Source organism: Cyprinodon tularosa, unplaced genomic scaffold, assembly GCF_016077235.1.
Source record: "Cyprinodon tularosa strain WSP-4 unplaced genomic scaffold, ASM1607723v1 ctg864, whole genome shotgun sequence".
NCBI lineage: Eukaryota > Metazoa > Chordata > Actinopteri > Cyprinodontiformes > Cyprinodontidae > Cyprinodon > Cyprinodon tularosa.
Window position 1 is genome coordinate 408,087 of NW_024039634.1, and position 18,755 is coordinate 426,841.

General features: G+C 38.2%; 1 protein-coding gene across 2 annotated transcripts in view; it reads right to left on the reverse strand.

The window, feature by feature from the left end:
- Positions 1-18,624, reverse strand: part of LOC119775295 (E3 ubiquitin-protein ligase TRIM9) — a 72,788-nt gene extending 54,164 nt beyond the window's left edge. For both annotated transcript variants that reach the window (XM_038273230.1, XM_038273229.1), the window contains exon 1: positions 17,736-18,624. In XM_038273230.1, coding sequence (XP_038129158.1) covers positions 17,736-18,533 — 798 coding nt within the window. In that variant the 5' untranslated portion in view covers positions 18,534-18,624. The remainder of the gene's footprint in view (positions 1-17,735) is intronic.
- Between the last annotated feature and the right edge of the window lie 131 nt (positions 18,625-18,755).

Below are 18,755 nucleotides of genomic sequence, written 5' to 3' on the forward strand. Positions count from 1 at the left end.
TATATGCCACATTTCCATGTAAATATCTGTCTTTGGAGGATGTGTTTTTTAGCACCCCTAGTTCTCTCATTTTTATTCCAAATACAATTTATAATTTGAATCACAGGGCTATTTTTATCTCTGTGGTTCAGTATTTTCTCAAGTAGCAACTTTAACTGCTATACTTTCCTGTCTTAAAAGGCAGAACTCTTCTAGTATAAAAAAAACTCATTTGTTGAAATGGGGGGGCCTATTGTTTGAACCCCTTAGGGGCTTTTAAAAATAAAAATGTCTTTTTTTGCGCTTTATGAAACAAAGTAGCCTATATTTTGTGGATGTACAGCTACATTTCTCATGTAAGTTTGCGTAGTTTTAACACAAACATTTATTTTTCATATTGCACCAGTACAGTTAAAGCAGCAGTCTGTAACATTGAGAAGAGAGCAGACTTCGACTGAAAATTTCGAGAAAAACAGGTTTCACGTCACTCCCCCACCCTCTCTGCTTCACTCATGCCCCAAGCTCCACCCCTCTCACAGCACCTGCGCGGCTACCGCATGCGACCAGAAGCGTCCAAGCAGCATACGCGGCATGGAGTGTGAACCGGTAAGAGCGATAACACTCACCTCCAAGCAGCTAGATATAAGATGCTGGTTATACCGAAGTTTGCCGTGTAAGCAGTTGTCGGCAGGGGCAGTAAGGGCAGTTTCACATTTGCTGGTGGCTGTCGCTCCACCATGACTTCCACGTGCGTCCTCCTGACTGCGGCAGCCGGGCGCTGCGGCAGGTTAAGCGGTGAGGGGGGGGGGCTGTGATTGACACTCCATCAGACGCTCCTCTGGCTGTGATTGGTTGTTTTGACTCGTCCCGAATTATTCTTTCCAGATTGCAATACAGGCAGTAGGCGGGACCAATTGAAGCAGTTTTTTTCACAGGTTACATATCACATGTACTGCTGTCTGGGCATAGGGACAGTTTTAGCCAATATGACAAAAAAGTGATTTTAAAAACTTACAGACTTCAGCTTTAATGAGCAACCTGTACTTGTGTGCTTGTTTGTTCTGTCTAAAATGTTTATTTTGGAATAAAGAGGTTAATATAAAAAATATTTTTTGTCCGATTCATCGATTAATCGAAAAAATAATCGGCCGCTTCATAGATTTTTAAAATAATCGTTAGTTGCAGCCCTAACTATGAGATCAATAAAGTCTATCTTATCTTATCTTAGATCTAGTCTGCAACTTCTAGGTATTACTCATATTGCATCTAGTAAAGCATTTCCAGGCCATAATGAACATCCAGATAAAGACTCACAATATAGTGACCAATATTTTGAATGGACTGCTTAAAAGCAGCCTAGAGCCTTTGGCAGAATATTTTGCATAACAAGGATGTCCCAGAGAGTAAAGAAGAAATTGAAAAAGTGAGGGAAAAGCTAATTGTAAGAGAGTTACAAACATTAACCCGTGGTTTTAACACCCAGTACTTTATCAGTACTGCCGTACCAAGTCCCAAACATTTTTTACGGAATCAAAGCATTCAGAAAATCTTACGTAAAGCCACACTCTAAAGCACAGAGAGTTATATATGATGAAATTGTCTTTAATACACTGTTTCAATAGAGGCTGTGATAATTGATCAGATGTTTGTAGCCATAGCAACAAAGCCCACTGTCCACACTCCTTTTAGAAGTCTGGCATCATCACTCGCTCTGTAGCCAAAAATAGATTACAGGAACACACAGTCTAATACACACAAGTGAACTCTAGGTCTACTACAGCTTCACGCTCAGCACATCTCCAGAGGATGCTGGGGCCAAAACAGAGGAAGTGCAGTAAAATGGGCATTAACCTACATTCGCTCCAGAAGTCCTGCAGCTCTGCCTTTACTCACTGAGTGCCATGTTGCGTGTGAGGGGGAGAAATTGGGTTTGCTTTGTGCTTATGTCATTGCGAGGACTGAAATCTGTGCAGCACAGTTGTTTCTTTAGAGCTGAGCCTCCATGTGAGGATAGAAGTCTATGCTCTTATTGTTGGTTTGGTTCTATTTCCCAGAGGCCTTCTAACCAGAACAACCTGGGAAAAACAAAGATGAAAGATGGATAGATGGCCTAAGAAACAGAAAGTAAACAAAAAAAAACAAAAGATCTCAATCAAAGTAATAACCTCAACCTGACTGATAAAAATCAAAGATTCCCAAACTGAATAAAATTCAGGAAGAACAATGGACCACATTCTGCTACAACAGCTACTAATCTTGGGATGTAGCTGTTTTTTTCAGCCACAGCTTATATATTTGATCTTATATGTGTTTTAAAGGTAAAAAATAGCCAATTGTTTAGTGGTATTTTTGGAGGTAGATTTAAATCATCATAGCAGCCGTGGACACATTTTTGCCAATGATAAATACTTTAGACTGGCACTAAGGAGGAGTCAATTTTTTTCTATTCAAAAACACAATTAAGCTTATTGTTAATGAACCCCTGACTAAAAAAATAGTCTAATAAGTCTTCAGATTTTAATTCAAGCAGTACAGTTTGCTGCTTGTCTGTGTCGTTGGGTCAGAGTGGCTGGCGTGCTACCATCTAGGACGAGGTTAGTCGGGCATCATCATTGGCACAAATCTGCACTCAGTCTACGTAAACTCAACCGCTTCTCTAAGACATAACATAATATAATAATAATAATAATAAATTTTATTTAGCAGCGCCTTTCTTGACACTCAAGGTCACTTTACAAATAACACAAAAGATAAATAAAAAGAGATGAAAATACAAAATACAGATACAGGAACATAAAAAAACAAAAAACAATCATGGATAGGGAAAAGAGCAGTATATTCACAGATAAGCGAGCTGGAACAGATGGGTTTTGAGTCTGGCTTTGAATAAGGGGAGAGAGTCAATACTGCGGAGGTCGGGAGGAAGTGAGTTCCAGAGCTGGGGAGCAGAGCGGCTGAAGGTTCTGCTACCCATGGTGACAAGTCGAGCTGGTGGTACAGTGAGGTGGATGGAGGAGGAGGATCTAAGGGAGCGGGAGGAGTAGGCAATGTGAAGGAGGTCAGACAGATATGGAGGAGCAAGGATATGGATGGCTTTGAAAGTATAGAGAAGGATTTTAAATTGAATTCTGAATTGCACTGGGAGCCAATGGAGTTGGTCAAGAACAGGGGAAATATGATGGAAGGAGGGGGTTCTGGTGATGACACGAGCAGCTGAGTTCTGAAGAAGTTGAAGTTTATGGAGAGATTTATGAGGGAGGCTGAAAAGAAGAGAATTGCAATAATCAATACGGGAGGTGATGAGGCTGTGGATAAGGACAGAGGCAGTATGAGTGGTGAGGGAGGAACGGAGACGGTTAATGTTGCGAAGGTGGAAATATGCAGACCTGGTAATTTTGTTTATGTGAGACTGAAAGGAGAGGGAGGAGTCGAGGATGACACCCAGACTCTTGACATGAGGGGAGGGGGAGACTAAGGAGTTGTCAATGGGTAGTGAGAAACTTTTGATTTTTGATAGGGTGGATTTAGTGGCAACGAGGAGGAGTTCTGTTTTATCACTGTTAAGTTTAAGGAAGTTTGAGGTGAACCAGTCTTTAATTTCAAGTAGGCAGTTAGTAAGAGACAAGGGGGGGAGTGAAGAAGTGGGTTTACTGGATAGATAAAGCTGGGTGTCATCCGCATAACAGTGAAAATTAATGTTGAATTTCCGAAAAATACTGCCAAGGGGAAGAAGGTAGGTGATGAAGAGGAGGGGGCCAAGAACTGAGCCTTTGTTTCCTAATGTTGCCTAACATTTCTAGAAATTTGCTCTTAAATGTATCCTGAAATTATAATTTTATAACAATGTGCTCAACAATCAATATTCTATGATGCAAAGTAATTACGATCCGGCAAATAATTAATTAAACCACTCCCTACACATGTTTGTTTCAAAAGCTGCCTCTGGTATCATCAGCCTTTTTTTTTTTAAGGCAGGCAGCTCTGACACAGTACATTCTGTCAAAATGTTTTGGCAGCATCAAGAGAAATAAGATGCTGTGTTTGTCAGGATTAAGTGATGAAACATCAGAGGAGATAAACATACCTCAGATGAGGAATGATCTAATAACTGTACAGAGAAATGTTCAATGCTGCCAGATGATAGATTTATGTATGAATGAAATCCAAACCCATCTTAAGTCAATGAGCAAAAAAGGTTACAAGAAAGCTTTGAAGCTTAATTCAATTAGAGAACCTGTCATTAAAAACTTCCTGTATACAGTGATTCCTCAGAATGATGACTTAAAGATTGCAAAGTGATGATATGAAGGGAATCCACAGCATCCTTTGTGAGTCTGTGATACACCTACATAGAGAGGAGATTGATTATTAGAAAACATTTGCAGTCATATTATGATCTGCAGATGCTGGGGGCGGAGTGGAAGGAATGTTTGCTCTGTGAAACAAATCATTGGATTGGAAGAAGCAATTACATGTCATGTTCACTACATGTCGGTTCAGTACAGAAAAAGGAAATACATTTTTTATTCTACTGCCAGAAACCGGCTTAGTGCCGTGCAACTACTCAAGAAAAACTACATATGATGAAGCTTTTATCTTCCTGCTGTTGTAGTTTGATTATTTTTCTTATCGATTAATCTGTTGATTATTTTTTCAATTAATCGATTAATAATCAGATTGTGAAAGGTTCCTTAAAGAAGACTTTTTACTAAATTAAACCAGGTGAAACTATAACTTTCCACTTGGAGAGTTCTAAATCGAGCATTTTGACACCGAAATTTTTTTTTTAAATCTTAAATGCAAAATGTTTATTTTTTTTTTTTACAATCTTTGTTTAATTACTGTTCTAAATGGGTTGCTCTATCAGATAAAGAAATGTTTTAGAGTCTCTACACTCCATTTAATGATTAATGGATTACTAAATTAGTTGACGATCACTTTAATAAGCAATTAATCAAGATTATTGTTTCAGCCCCAATTTTGAGTTGCTGCAGAATATCATTAATTTGCAGTCTTTTTTCTCATCAGTGCTGCAAACGATCAAATTTAATATATAAAGACTTTTTAAAATAACCTGCTTTGTTTTGGATTTATTCATTTTGAAGGTTAATGATTTTATTTTATAGGCGTCTTAAGTAGGAGTAACATATTTCAGAGCCTCACATTATTTTATAGCTGAGTATTTTGTTGCTGAGATACAAAAGCTTCTGTTTTCAACCATTTATGTGGTGAAAACAGCAAAGAGGTGGAAAAAATGTGGCAAAAAAAAAAAAAATGTTTACAGATCCCAAAATCACCAAAATATTAACAGGATTAAAGAGACCATATGCAAAATTCAACATTTTGAAGCATTTTTTCTGTTACCTAATGCTTCTAGATGCAGGTCTAGTGCTATAAAAACTAAAAATAAAACATCCCACTGCATTTTGGCAATAACTTAATGTTTTGTTGGTGTCTAAAAAACAAGCCCTTTATGCCTGACTCTTGTTTTCTCTGTGGACATTTGCATGAGCTGGTGATGGTTGTTTGTTTGTGAGGAAATGTATATGTATGGTCAGAAATTTGAGCCACATATAGTTTGTGCTTGTTGGAGCTTCATTTGTATGCATCCAAAGATAAAACTGTACATGTGTGTAAAAGAGATTTTCAAAAAACGTGTTACTGTTACACAGCAAAATCAACAGCCTAATTAAAATATGCCAGAGTTAGTTCCTCAAAAGGGTCGGCGTCAGTGTGTCAGGGTTCCCGCGGGTCCTTAAAAAGTCTTAAAAGGCATTGAATTCGAAAAAATAAAACTAAGGCCTTAATTGGTATTAAAATGTCTTAAATCACGCTTTCGTAGGTCTTATTTTTTAAAACATCATAAATAGGATTATTTTTATTACGATTTATTTTTGTAATCTAAATAAAAACGTTAAAGTTGACAATTTTTTTTTTTATCATTATTATTCTTTTTTTTAAAACGGCTGGCCATTATTGGTTCCGTCCCGATAGCGGACATTTGGGAGATGCACCATTAACTTTTTGTCTGGAAAATATGAGCAAGTGTACATGTTACGAAAATTGGCTCCAGCCAAGAGTTTTCTCCATGGCTAAAACCAGTACCAGGGAACATACATGAGGCTCAGTGACTTAGCACTGGTTATGTTGTGGCTTTAAAACTGATTTGTTTTGTTCCCTGCTAAAACAAAGTTTGTGAATTCAGTTAAATAATTGTTAAAATATATCTTTCAATTGTGTGTTTTTAGCTTTCTTCCTGTATGGGAAGCTTTTCAAAATTTGAAACATTAGTGCAGTGGTTTATGTTAAAATAAACCTTTGGGTTAAGTTGTCACAAGAGGGTTTTTCTTGTGTTTCTTGTGAATTTGGTCTTAAATTTTTATTTCAAGTGGCATTAAAAAGTCTTAAAAATTCTTGAATTTAACTTGCCTTATGCTGTAGGAACCCTGTTGTGTGGAGTTTAAATTTAAGCAACTATGTAAAATCAACACTGAGCAGAGTTTCTTTCAGAATTTCAACCAATCTGCGAACTCTTATCTCTCAAAATACATGAGCTAATGAAAACATCCCATGACTAATGAAAACAGCCGAACTTTGGAGTTGTGGCATCAGATGCAGAAGTTAGTCTGGCAGACCTCTAGTTCCTGGTTTGAATCCAGGCTTAGTCCATTTTAATGTCCTTTGGGAGGAAACTTTACGCCCCCTAACCACTGATGGTGTTCAGAAGTCCTAATGGCGCCAGTGTATGACAGCCTGGCTGCTCACTGTCTTACCCCTCGGCTGCTGTGGCTACAATCTATCTCACCAAAATGAATCAGTGAACGACTAACCCTGTGGGAGGTGTTAGCTTTTGACACTACATACTAGTATTAGTTCAATTCAACCCTGATTTATGTGAAATTACAACGCTTCAGACCTTTTAACACTTTCAAAGGGGATATTTTAAACCGATCTAGAGTGGATCAATTTAGACATTTTAAAATTGTTGAATTTAATATCCTAGGAGTTTAATTAATGATTTGAATCTAGCTATGCACGTCATAAATTCTGGTCATATATAACCAGAGTTTGAGTTCATCTATATGCATCTAAACAACTGATTTAAGGTCTAATTAAATACAACCTACCACTGCAGTGTGTAAATCAGAAAGCTGACAGGTCATTTATCTTCTTTTCCATCTTCAGGCATGGTATATGAAAAATTTTTAAACAGTAAAATATATTCTTTAACTTTAAGTAACCTAATAGGATCCCTTGAACTTGTTCTATCACCCAATAAAGCTAGGGTTGTTACAATTTTTTCTTTTAAACCAACACTGCCATTTGCACGGGATTTTATGTCACATAATGGCCAAAATCCTCCATGTTCCTTTCAGGCATACCATGAGGAAAAACTGGGCTACCAGCTTCTATCCTTCTCTCTTTTATCCTTCCTTCTGTGCTCCAGTGATTCCTCTAGAGAAGAGAATCTGCCTATTGTACAGGATAGGCAATCAGATACAACCTTCACCATGTCTTACATCAAGTAGAAGCCTTAAAGCTTTCTCTCAGCAGTTATTAAAAAGCTTGCTACACAAAGAGCTTATTTTTATTTCAATTTTCCACATAACAGTAATCCAGAAATCCAGGATTATAAATTATCTGCAACTATCAATTCCTTTATTTTTGTGTCTTTTCCTTAATTAATGCGCTTTATTTTGGTCTTATGGAGCCCAACAATGCACCTTAAGTGTTCTGGTATGGGTTTACATACTATATATTATGTTTTGATTGGAAACTGTGGTAACAATTTGCTTTTATGAAATAAAACCTGCTTTATTATGTCATTTGAAAAATAAATCAATTAGTTCTTCTTATTTGTTCAAATCCAGTTGTTTTAAATATGACATTAATTTCAAAATGAATCAAGCATTTTTAAAAGAATAACATATGGGCTGCGTTTGATTGAATTGTTTTTCATTTTACTGCACCACAAAATCAAAGGGGATTACATGGATTAATGCTGCCAAAATGGGAGCACCACAGATTTGGGTGGCTAAATAAATATGGTTGCAATTACAAGGCAGATTAAGACTGATAATGATTTTAAAGCAATCGGTGGTTCTCCAAGATGAGGTGTCACACTGTGAAAAATGGAACAAATAAAGGCTGTTTATTACACCTCCAGAAATCAGACTATAAGAGAACAAGCATTGGTAAACATTACGGTTATCACAGACAACAACAATAGAACAATTGAGACTTCTCTGTCAAGATAACTGGCTTAGATACTGATTGGGGTAATAAAAATCATCAATAATGATGTTTTCCAGCTTCCTGCAAGTTTGTTTGTTTCTTTTCAGTGCATCCATTGCAAACTATACCTTTTAATATCTGTATGAAATTCTGGAAACAACCTGATAAAAAAGAAGAAAAGAATCAAATGATGATTTCACTGATTTAGAGAAAAAGTTATCCAAAAAGTATAATCACCTTCTTATGCTAAATTAGGATTTTAGCTTGGATTAGAGTTCAATTTTACCAATTAAAATCAGGACGAATTTCTACTATACCTGTAGAATTATATGATCAAAAATAAAAAAAACCTCTTGGACCATGGGAAGAAAGTTAAAAGATCTCAGGTAATGCTGGTCAACTTTTCAGTCCGTTTGACGTTCTACTTCAAATGCTTTCAGAGATATTTGGTTGAATCTGTATTTAACTTAGCACATTTGAATTAAATACCTAACCTGTTATATTTTTACTTTTTTTTTATCTGAATAAATACTGTTTTTTAGAAAGTTGGATTTCTGTTTTTTCCAATTATTTTACATTTAAGAATGTAAAATTATTGGAAACGTGACCACAGGTCGATATATCATAATAATATCACTGAACAACCTAAAGTAAGCTACTGATTTATCATTGTGGTAAAAACCTTTTTAAGGATCTGGACAAACCTAGAACTGCTCTCTGACATTTAAACTTGCAATTGCTGAATATCTAATACATATTTTCAAATCTTTGATGATTTTTTTTAATGTATTACACGTATTGATAATAATGAGTTTAAGTGCTTTGTTTGTCATTTAAAACCAGACCCAGCTTTACAAACAGATGATACATAAATACTGAATTTAACAGTCCAGTCTTAAAACTCTCCAAAAATGTATTCCTTGGCTTCAAATTTTCAGACTGTTTGACTCTGTTTTATTATCTGCTATGCTATTGCTTTAATGGCTGTATCTTCTCTTATGGTTCTCATCTGTTTTATGTTTTAAATCTTTCGTCTTTTATATGTGAAGCACTTTATTGCAGCTAGTTATTTTTTTATGTACTTTATACATAACACAGTAAACACATAAAATACATCTTTTATGAATTTACCATATTCAATTTTTTTATAATAATCTATTAAATAATATTTTTATCCTTCTGGATTCTGGAATGAGGAAAAAGTCTGGAAACCTTTTTTCTATATACTTTAGTTTCTTTTTTAGATTTATCCTCAAACTGAAAATCAAAAAATAAATAAATTTGAATCTTTACAGATATTTTCCATATTTTTGTCTTTCCTTTCATTGGCATTGATGCTAACATCCATACTTTAATGAAGGTGAACATCTACTTGCACAAGGATTTTCTAGTACCCAAACATTTTTATTCAGTCTGACAACACCAATCTTTTACAATTAGTGTCCTAAAATGGATAAAAAAAAATGCATGAATGTTTCATTAAAGATTTCAAAAAACTAACAACTTAGATTTATGGAGTCTGTCAATTCATTCTTCAGCAATCTGTTTTTGGATTGGGAACAGGGTATAGAGTTTCGCTAAATCAATTAATCTGTCATGTTCCTTGCAAAGATACATGATCTGGTCAGAAATGTTTCAATAAAACGCCCATCATCCAGCGATGCTTGAGGAGGAGAAAAAAAACCTTTCTGGGTCACAGGCAGAGAACCATGCTGCTTTGGAAGACGGTGCAGAAAGAAGATGAGATCAGGAAAAAAAAACGGGGGAGGAAGCTGGATAAAGCTAGACCAGGCAAAGCAAACTCCTTCAAAATTAAAAAAAAAAAGACTACATAGGTGTCAGTGAGTGACACTTCAGAAATTGAACAGCCATTTCAGCTTTGCAATCGATCTCATTCAGCACTGAGGACACCAGATTAACTGAGAAGTGCCCAATTCTTGTTCCTACGCTGCTGATTATTTATCAACGCCCTCTAAATTCTGCATCCTGATGGGATTTTCACAGCCAGTTTATGAGACTGTGATGGGGGGATATGGAGAGAAAGAATGGAGGGAGGCAGAGAAGGGTAAATGAAGGTTAGAGGAGGATGTAAATAAGGGATAGGCGTGGGGAGACAATGAGCCAAAATACGGGAAAAGGAAAGAAACGACTGAAATGTGATAGGTGTAAATGATGGATAGAATGGCTGCAGGATTTCAACCCTCCTTAAAACAAAAAAGACATGTAGAGCTTAGTCCCAATGACCCATTTAGCACAAAGCACACATAAATTGCTTTAATTTGTGCAAATGAGTCTGGGGGTGAGGATGATAAACTTATGAAATACCCTGTTATATAAAGAAGGGGGCTAAACTGAGCAATAACCCAAACCTAAACAGAAACTGGTTTGCTAAATCTGAGGATTTCTATAGGAGCTTCTAATTCTCTTGGCCATTTTGCTTCCTGTTCCTGAGGCATTTTAACATAATTACAACAAGTTGAACAAATTAGCGACTTAGATAATAAAGCTGTAATATTTAAGGACTACTATAATCTCCAGGGAAGAATTATGAAAAATGTTTTTTTCCTTTCTCCAAACATCTGGATTTTTCAGCAGCAGTGCGTGATGAATCTTGAATAGCTCTCCCTATGCACAAGGGAAGGATGCTCTCCAGCTTCTTCTGGGCTATCCCAAGCTGTTCCAAGGGCAGAAAGGACACACAAGGCCCCTCAAGGGGATTCTGGGTCTCTTCCTAAAGGAAAATCCCTGCACAACTTTCAAATGGAAGCAACCAAAAGGATTTCCTTCAACATCTCACTATAGTTGTTTTATTATAAGATCCCCATGGATGACAAAGCTTCTAACACTATATCTACTTCTGAGTCCAGACCCCCAACAGAGGAACATCAATTCTGCCCCCTGTATGAGTTTACATTATTCTGGATTGATCTATATCATAGACGTTTTTTGTTTGTTTTGTTTTTTTGTTTTTTTATTGCTTTACTTTCCATACAGGTATTTATGATATTAATCAATAAAATATTACAGGCTGCTGGTTATTGCTAGATATGTTCAATTCATCCTTTCATAAATTGATCCACTGATGTTGGCTGATCATGACATCTCTACAAACCTTACTTTTCTGAACTATCCTTTTAGGGATTTTTTGTTATGTTTTTGCAAAATTAAATCAGGATTTCCTTCTGTGTACCAAAATTCGGCACAAATGCACCCAGACCTGGGCTCTTTGATAAAATTCATCGAGGTCAGCACTAACCTGAGGGAGGTGAACTTATGTTGACCTTAGATCAGCAGCAGACTCATCTTCCAAATTAATGAAAGAGCCGTTTAAAAAATGGATTCGACCATAAATCACTTTAATCACTCCCTAATGAAACTGATGGGTGATTTATTTATTTTTCTATTTCGGCAGACAGAGGCGGGGTGGGGGCAGGACTAGTCTCAGCAGGTTTCTATCCAATCTTTTTGTCTCTGAAGACCTTTGAATGAAATGGAAAAAAAAAAACTGTCGCAATTACAGCTATTTTCCAAAGTGACATTTAGGGAAACAAGATTTATTCTCACATTAGTCTAGAAAGGTATTTTTTTTCCTGCTCTTTTCAGAACTTGTGCAGAACATAACATCTCAGCCCAGGCATCATAGGGAAAAATAATATCCACTTATTTTAGTCCCCATTCACAAAGCCTTTAAGGCAATAACCAATACTGACCTCCTCCCTCGTCATATGCATCCACTTACAGTACAGATGTAGGCCAGTGGCTGCTATGACTCATCCCACATTTACAGTTTACATGCCTAAAGTAATTATTTTCTAATGTGTTCATTCACATCAAATTTGAGCAACATGCAGCAAACCCAACACTGCATATCAGAATGGGGAGGATTAATGAGCTTAAAATTTGTATTAAGTAAAGCGCAGTTTTCTGCCAGAACTCAGCAAATGCCTAGGAATTAAAACAATGGAAACAATATGTACATTATTTTTAAAACCTGGATTTCCACCAGAAGCAATTTATACCCTGACACTGGAAGAACAGTTATGATGGCAAGGCAAGGCAAGGCAAGGCACATTTATTTGTATAGCACAATTCAGTACAAAGACAATGCAAAGTGCTTTACATGATTAAAATGCAGGAAGATAAAACAGAATCAAAGCAAGTAATAAAAAATAAAAAATAAATAAAATAAAATAAAAAATGCAGAAACAAAAAGAATATTAAAAACAGTTGGACTAAAGAAAATATGTTTCAATTGAACTGTTTAACTAGAACAGTGGAAGGCAATCCTAAACAAATGTGTTTTTAGTCTTGATTTAAAGGAACTCAGGCTTTCTGCACTTTTACAGTTTTCTGGAAGTTTGTTTCAGATAAGTGGAGCATAGGAACTAAATGCTGCTTCTCCATGTTTAGTTCTGGTTCTAGGTATGCAGAGCAGGCTGGAGCCAGAAGACCTGAGTGGTCTGGAGGGTTGATAAACTGATAGCAAGTCTGTGATGTATTTAGGTGCTAAGCCATTCAGAGATTTATAGACTAACAGAAGTATTTTAAAGTCTATTCTCTGAGATACAGGAAGCCAGTGTAAGGACTTTAGAACTGGGGTGATGTACTCTACTTTCTTAGTCTTAGTGAGGACACGGGCAGCAGCGTTCTGGATCAGCTGCTGCCCAGCTGCTGTCAGAAAAAAAAATAGATTTTCCAATTCTGAATCAATTCTCATATTAATTCCTAAAGATTGATTCAGATTCAAGATAATAAAAAAAAATATCCACTGCCCTAACATGCACCATTAACTGCTATTTATTAATTTGCTGTTAAAATTTATTAAATATAAGTTTTATCATTATGTTGCATAACTACACAGTCTAAAACAGGTATAAATAATGTTTTTGATAACAGCAGTCCAATTTAACATCAGAACAGATCAGATAAGAAATTATTGATTCTTAATCTGAATTGAATCGATTATTAAAAATGTTATCAATTTGCAGCCCAAATCTGCAACATAATTTTTGTCTCAAACAAACAGAAGAGCTTTTATCACTACTATTCTTATGTCATTTGGCTAGTTAGGTATTTATTTTAAAATGTAGAAAAATAAAATATTAAAATCCCTTTTTCCTTTACCTTTGGGGGATGTACATGGTCAGCCTCCTGGCAATGTTATTAAAGCCACTGAGACTAAAATTAGCCTTATATGCACTCAAACCAACACCTACCTTACATTCTACAGAGTGAATGGGAAAATGTTTGGGGGTAATTATTCTTTCCTTTGAACAAGCTTTCTTTGTTTTTATGTTGCCTTGAGAGTCTGGACTCTTTTAAAAAGCAGCTTTGTGAAACATTTAAGCTCTGCCTGTGGAGCACTCTGTAACTATGCTTAATTTGCTTTCTTAAAATATGGTGATTTACAAACAATATGCAATTGAGTGCAGAGGAGGAACTACAAAATTCTTCACTCAAAGCATCCCATTCATATCTGCAGGTAGATCACATATTATCCACATATTGGATTGTGCACTCAGCATGATCAAATAGTGTGTCATCAGATTGTGAGTTTGTGAGACTGATAAATGAGGAGGAAGTTTAAAACAGCAGCTTCTGTTTGTGACAAGACTTTGCCATGCCACGCATCCTTTCCTGTGCCAACCTGTAACATTATAGCCGCTTTAAAAATGACATAGGTTGAAAACTCCTTGTCAATGACAACAAATATATGTCATGATGTTTCTTTTGTAGAGATATGTAAGCAATCAAAAGTTCCAATGAATTAATTAAAAATGGTAAAGGCTGCAAGTTGCCTTTCAAAATAGGCCTTACTGTATTGTTTGGGTCGGTATTAATATAGCGTGCATACAAACATTTCTTACAACACAGCTTGGATCACAAAGCTCAGGGTTAACTGGTAAAATCTCCACCAGTCTGCCAGCTCCCTTTGAAATATTCCAGCATTGTCAATATGGGTAGAGGTAGTTCAGGAAGAGCACAATTCAAGCAAGAATGCACTTGGAAACCTAACATGGCTGATGAACCAGCCATCACTTCAGGCCAGGAAATCCTCATGGTCATTAAATACAAGCCCATTTCACACTGCACCATCTGTAATATCCTCTGATGAGGGTGAAGCCATTGTTACACAATAGATGTTTTCTGCACCGCTTTGCACATACTTTGATCTTCATTTATGTGATTGCACAAATACCAATAAAGGAGTTGTTTATCAAGTGATCAACCAACAGCTTTGCAACCATGAATCCTAAATTTGGTTCAAGGTTTTATATATATATATATATGTATATATGTATGTATATATATATTTCAATCTGAAAAACTCACAGTGAGAGAAAGATGCAATTAGAAGAGTTTATTGATACGAGATTTTGAACTTTGGCGCTCAGGCCTCGGCAGGAAACATAAACGCTGATTTATACTTTAATGCAGATAAACTGATGTATGAGAATAAGGATATTTCCCCCGGGCCTGAAACTGGTGGTGGAGTTTAGATAGATGAAGTTTGGTTAATCCATAGAGGCTGGTATACAGGGTGATGCTTGAGTTAGATGACACTGAATGAACAAAGTTTGCATAAACTGTCCATGAAGAGCAAGCATGAAGTGACTGTGGAGAGAAAAAACTCCCCTTTGGGAAGAAATCTCTGGCAGAACCAGGCTCAATGTGGCGGTCTTCTGCCGGACCGTTTAAAGTGACAGGGAACTCCATGAAAGTCTGGAGGGAGTACACACTGGAGGTGAGGTTGAAGTAGCATCGAGGAGGAGTCGGATGAGCTTACTACAATGGTGGAGAAGGGGATGGAGGTGGGTTGTCTGAATCAAAGTCCGACATAGGAGCGATGGATCTTGCGCTTGTTGAAGGGCAGGCCTAGAGATGATTTGGAGTGGCTTTAAGTAGAGTGCTGGAAGATGATTGGGCATCGAGGAAAGTGGCTTGAAGCGGGTTGGCTGCATCGGAGGCGGATCAGCCTCAGATTGAATGGAAGTAATCAGAGTTTCTTCAGTTGAATTTCCGCCTTAGCTTCATATGTATATATATATGTATATATATATATATATATATATATATATATATATATATATATATATATATATATATATATATATATATATATATGTATATATATATATATATATATGTATATATATATATATATATATATATATATATATGTATATATATATATATATAAACATATATATATTTATATATATGTATATACATATTTACATATATATATATTTATATATATGTGTATATGTGTATATATATATATATATATATATATATATATATATATACATATATATATATACACTCACCGGCCACTTTATTAGGTACCCCATGCTAGTAACGGGTTGGACCCCCTTTTGCCTTCAGAACTGCCTCAATTCTTCGTGGCATAGATTCAACAAGGTGCTGGAAGCATTCCTCAGGGAGTTTGGTCCATATTGACATGATGGCATCACACAGTTGCCGCAGATTTGTCGGCTGCACATCCATGATGCGAATCTCCCGTTCCATCACATCCCAAAGATGCTCTATTGGATTGAGATCTGGTGACTGTGGAGGCCATTTGAGTACAGTGAACTCATTGTCATGTTCAAGAAACCAGTCTGAGATGATTCCAGCTTTATGACATGGCGCATTATCCTGGTGAAAATAGCCATCAGAAGTTGGGTACATTGGGGTCATAAAGGGATGGACATGGTCAGCAACAATACTCAGGTGGGCTGTGGTGTTGCAACGATGCTCAATTGGTACCAAGGGGCCCAAAGAGTGCCAAGAAAATATTCCCCACACCATGACACCACCACCACCAGCCTGAACCGTTGATACAAGGCAGGATGGATCCATGCTTTCATATTGTAGACGCCAAATTCTGACCCTACCATCCGAATGTCGCAGCAGAAATCGAGACTCATCAGACCAGGCAACGTTTTTCCAATCTTCTATTGTCCAATTTCGATGAGCTTGTGCAAATTGTAGCCTCAGTTTCCTTTTCTTAGCTGAAAGGAGTGGCACCCGGTGTGGTCTTCTGCTGCTGTAGCCCATCTGCCTCAAAGTTCGACGTACTGTGCATTCAGAGATGCCCTTCTGCCCACCTTGGTTGTAACGGGTGGTTATTTGAGTCACTGTTGCCCTTCTATCAGCTCGAACCAGTCTGGCCATTCTCCTCTGACCTCTGGCATCAACAAGGCATTTCCGCCCACAGAACTGCCGCTCACTGGATGTTTTTTCTTTTTCGGACCATTCTCTGTAAACCCTAGAGATGGTTGTGCGTGAAAATCCCAGTAGATCAGCAGTTTCTGAAATACTCAGACCAGCCCTTCTGGCACCAACAATCATGCCACGTTCAAAGTCACTCAAATCACCTCTCTTCCCCATACTGATGCTCGGTTTGAACTGTAGGAGATTGTCTTGACCATGTCTACATGCCTAAATGCACTGAGTTGCCGCCATGTGATCGGCTGCTTAGAAATTAAGTGTTAACGAGCAGTTGGGCAGGTGTACCTAATAAAGTGGCCGGTGAGTGTATATATATATAGGGCTATATATGTATATATACATGTATATGTGCATATATATACATAACTTTTTGGAAATAACTTTATTTTGCACAAAAAAGCTAAGTAAACATATGATTTCCATGTTCAGTTTTTTAGTCTTGCTTGGAAAATGAGAATGCAGCTGCTCTCTGGAGAAAGGTATCGAAAGCAAGGAACTTGATTTATATATTAACCCCAAATAAGTAAGAAAAACAGGCAAAAGTCAATAAATAATGCTAAAAACTCAGTGTTCTCAAAAATGATTGAAAACCCTGCAGATATCCGTCAGAATATCAAAGGTTCTTAAACTATAACAGTTTTTTCTCTTAGTTCTTTGAGATTGAACTAATGTTTAATCTGTAACATTACGCTCTCCCTGCTTTTTCTCATAGCTTTGCCTCATCTGTTCCTGTTTGGCTGTGACCCCATCCTGGAGAGAAATATCAGCTGTGCGGCTGCAATCAACACCTTTGTTTATAGATGTTTGAGATCTGCCTGTTTTTCAGTAAATTCCTGTTTCTCTGACTGCGACTGGCTGGATGTGCTTTTTTCATCCTCCTACATGGGAGCTGGCTCAGAACTCGTCTGCCTGGCTGTGAGTTTCCTGGATGGGGCCGCCTTTTACAATTGTTTTTTGTATTTCTGCTTCTGCCTCCTTGAACCCCAGTCGGCCTGGGCAGATGGCCGCTTACACTGAGCCTGGTTCTGCTGGAGGTTTCTTCCTGTTAAAAGGGAGTTTTTCCTCTCCACTGTCGCTACAAGCATGCTTAGTGTGAGGGATTGCATTTGAGTCAATGAGTCGATGCAATCTACTGGTTTTCCTTACATAGAAAACTTTGAATCAATTTGACTGTATGATCTGGTGAACTGTAAAGTGCATTGAGATGACGTGTTGTGAATTGGGGCTATAGAAATAAACTGAATTGAATTGAAGTGAATTGTTCTAAACGTGTATCTGCTTACCTTGTGTTGCTTCCACATCACAGCCAGCGGTTTAACGTCGTGCTTGGCGTGTTTCCCCTCCTCCAAACACATGACGCACACCGGAGCCTTGCAGCTGCAGCAATACATGCTGAAGTTTTCCGACTCATGATCCACACAGGTCCCTGCTTTCCGCGCGGTGAGCGAAGGCTGCTGTCCACCCCCGCCGCTCGCCGCTCCACCAGCCGCTTGGTTCGGCGGCGGTACCAGGCGGTGTTTGGCCAACGGACCGCGGGACGGGTGGCACCGCTGCTGGCAGGCGTTACAGTAGTAGACGTCGCACTGCTCGCACATCACCGTGGCGACCACCGGGTTGCGGTCGCACAGCTGACACTTCACCGCGGAGGAGGATGAAGAGCACGGGATGCCGCGGGTCTGCTGGTACCGCATCACAATGGCCTCCAGAAGCCGGTTCCGAGGAAACCCCCGGAGCCCCCGCTCGTCCAGCGAGACGCTCCGGTGGCACAGCGGACAGGTGAGAGAGCAGTTCCGCTGAGGGACGACCGGCGGAAAAACCCGAACCCCGTTTGGAGACTTGAGCTGGCAGGGAGTGTAGGAGCCGTACCCGCTGTCCGTCTCGCTATACAGACTCATTTTATCCATGTCCAGGTAATCATAGTCGGAGCTACCGGAGGCACGGCTCTGAACCGGGGTCTCCCCGTCCGGGGTCTGGACGCTGATGTTCCGGGCGCAAAGCAGGCAAACATTGTGGGAGCAGGGGAGCAGGATTGGGTCCTTGAAGAAGGAACCACAAACGGGGCATTTCAGTTCTTCCTCCATGTCTTCTGTAGCTCTGTCCGCTGAGGCTGCTGTGGTTGAGACGCTTCAGCACCGACTGCCGCGGACAGCTCCCTGCACGGCTCTGAGCATGCGCACAACGGGGAGGGGGCGAATCTGGCTGGATTTGATTCATCGCGGTAATTTTAGCAGCGCTTCACATACGAAGTGACCTGACCTGTACGGAAGAGGATTAGTGCCACTGGAAAAAAAAAAAAAAAGTTA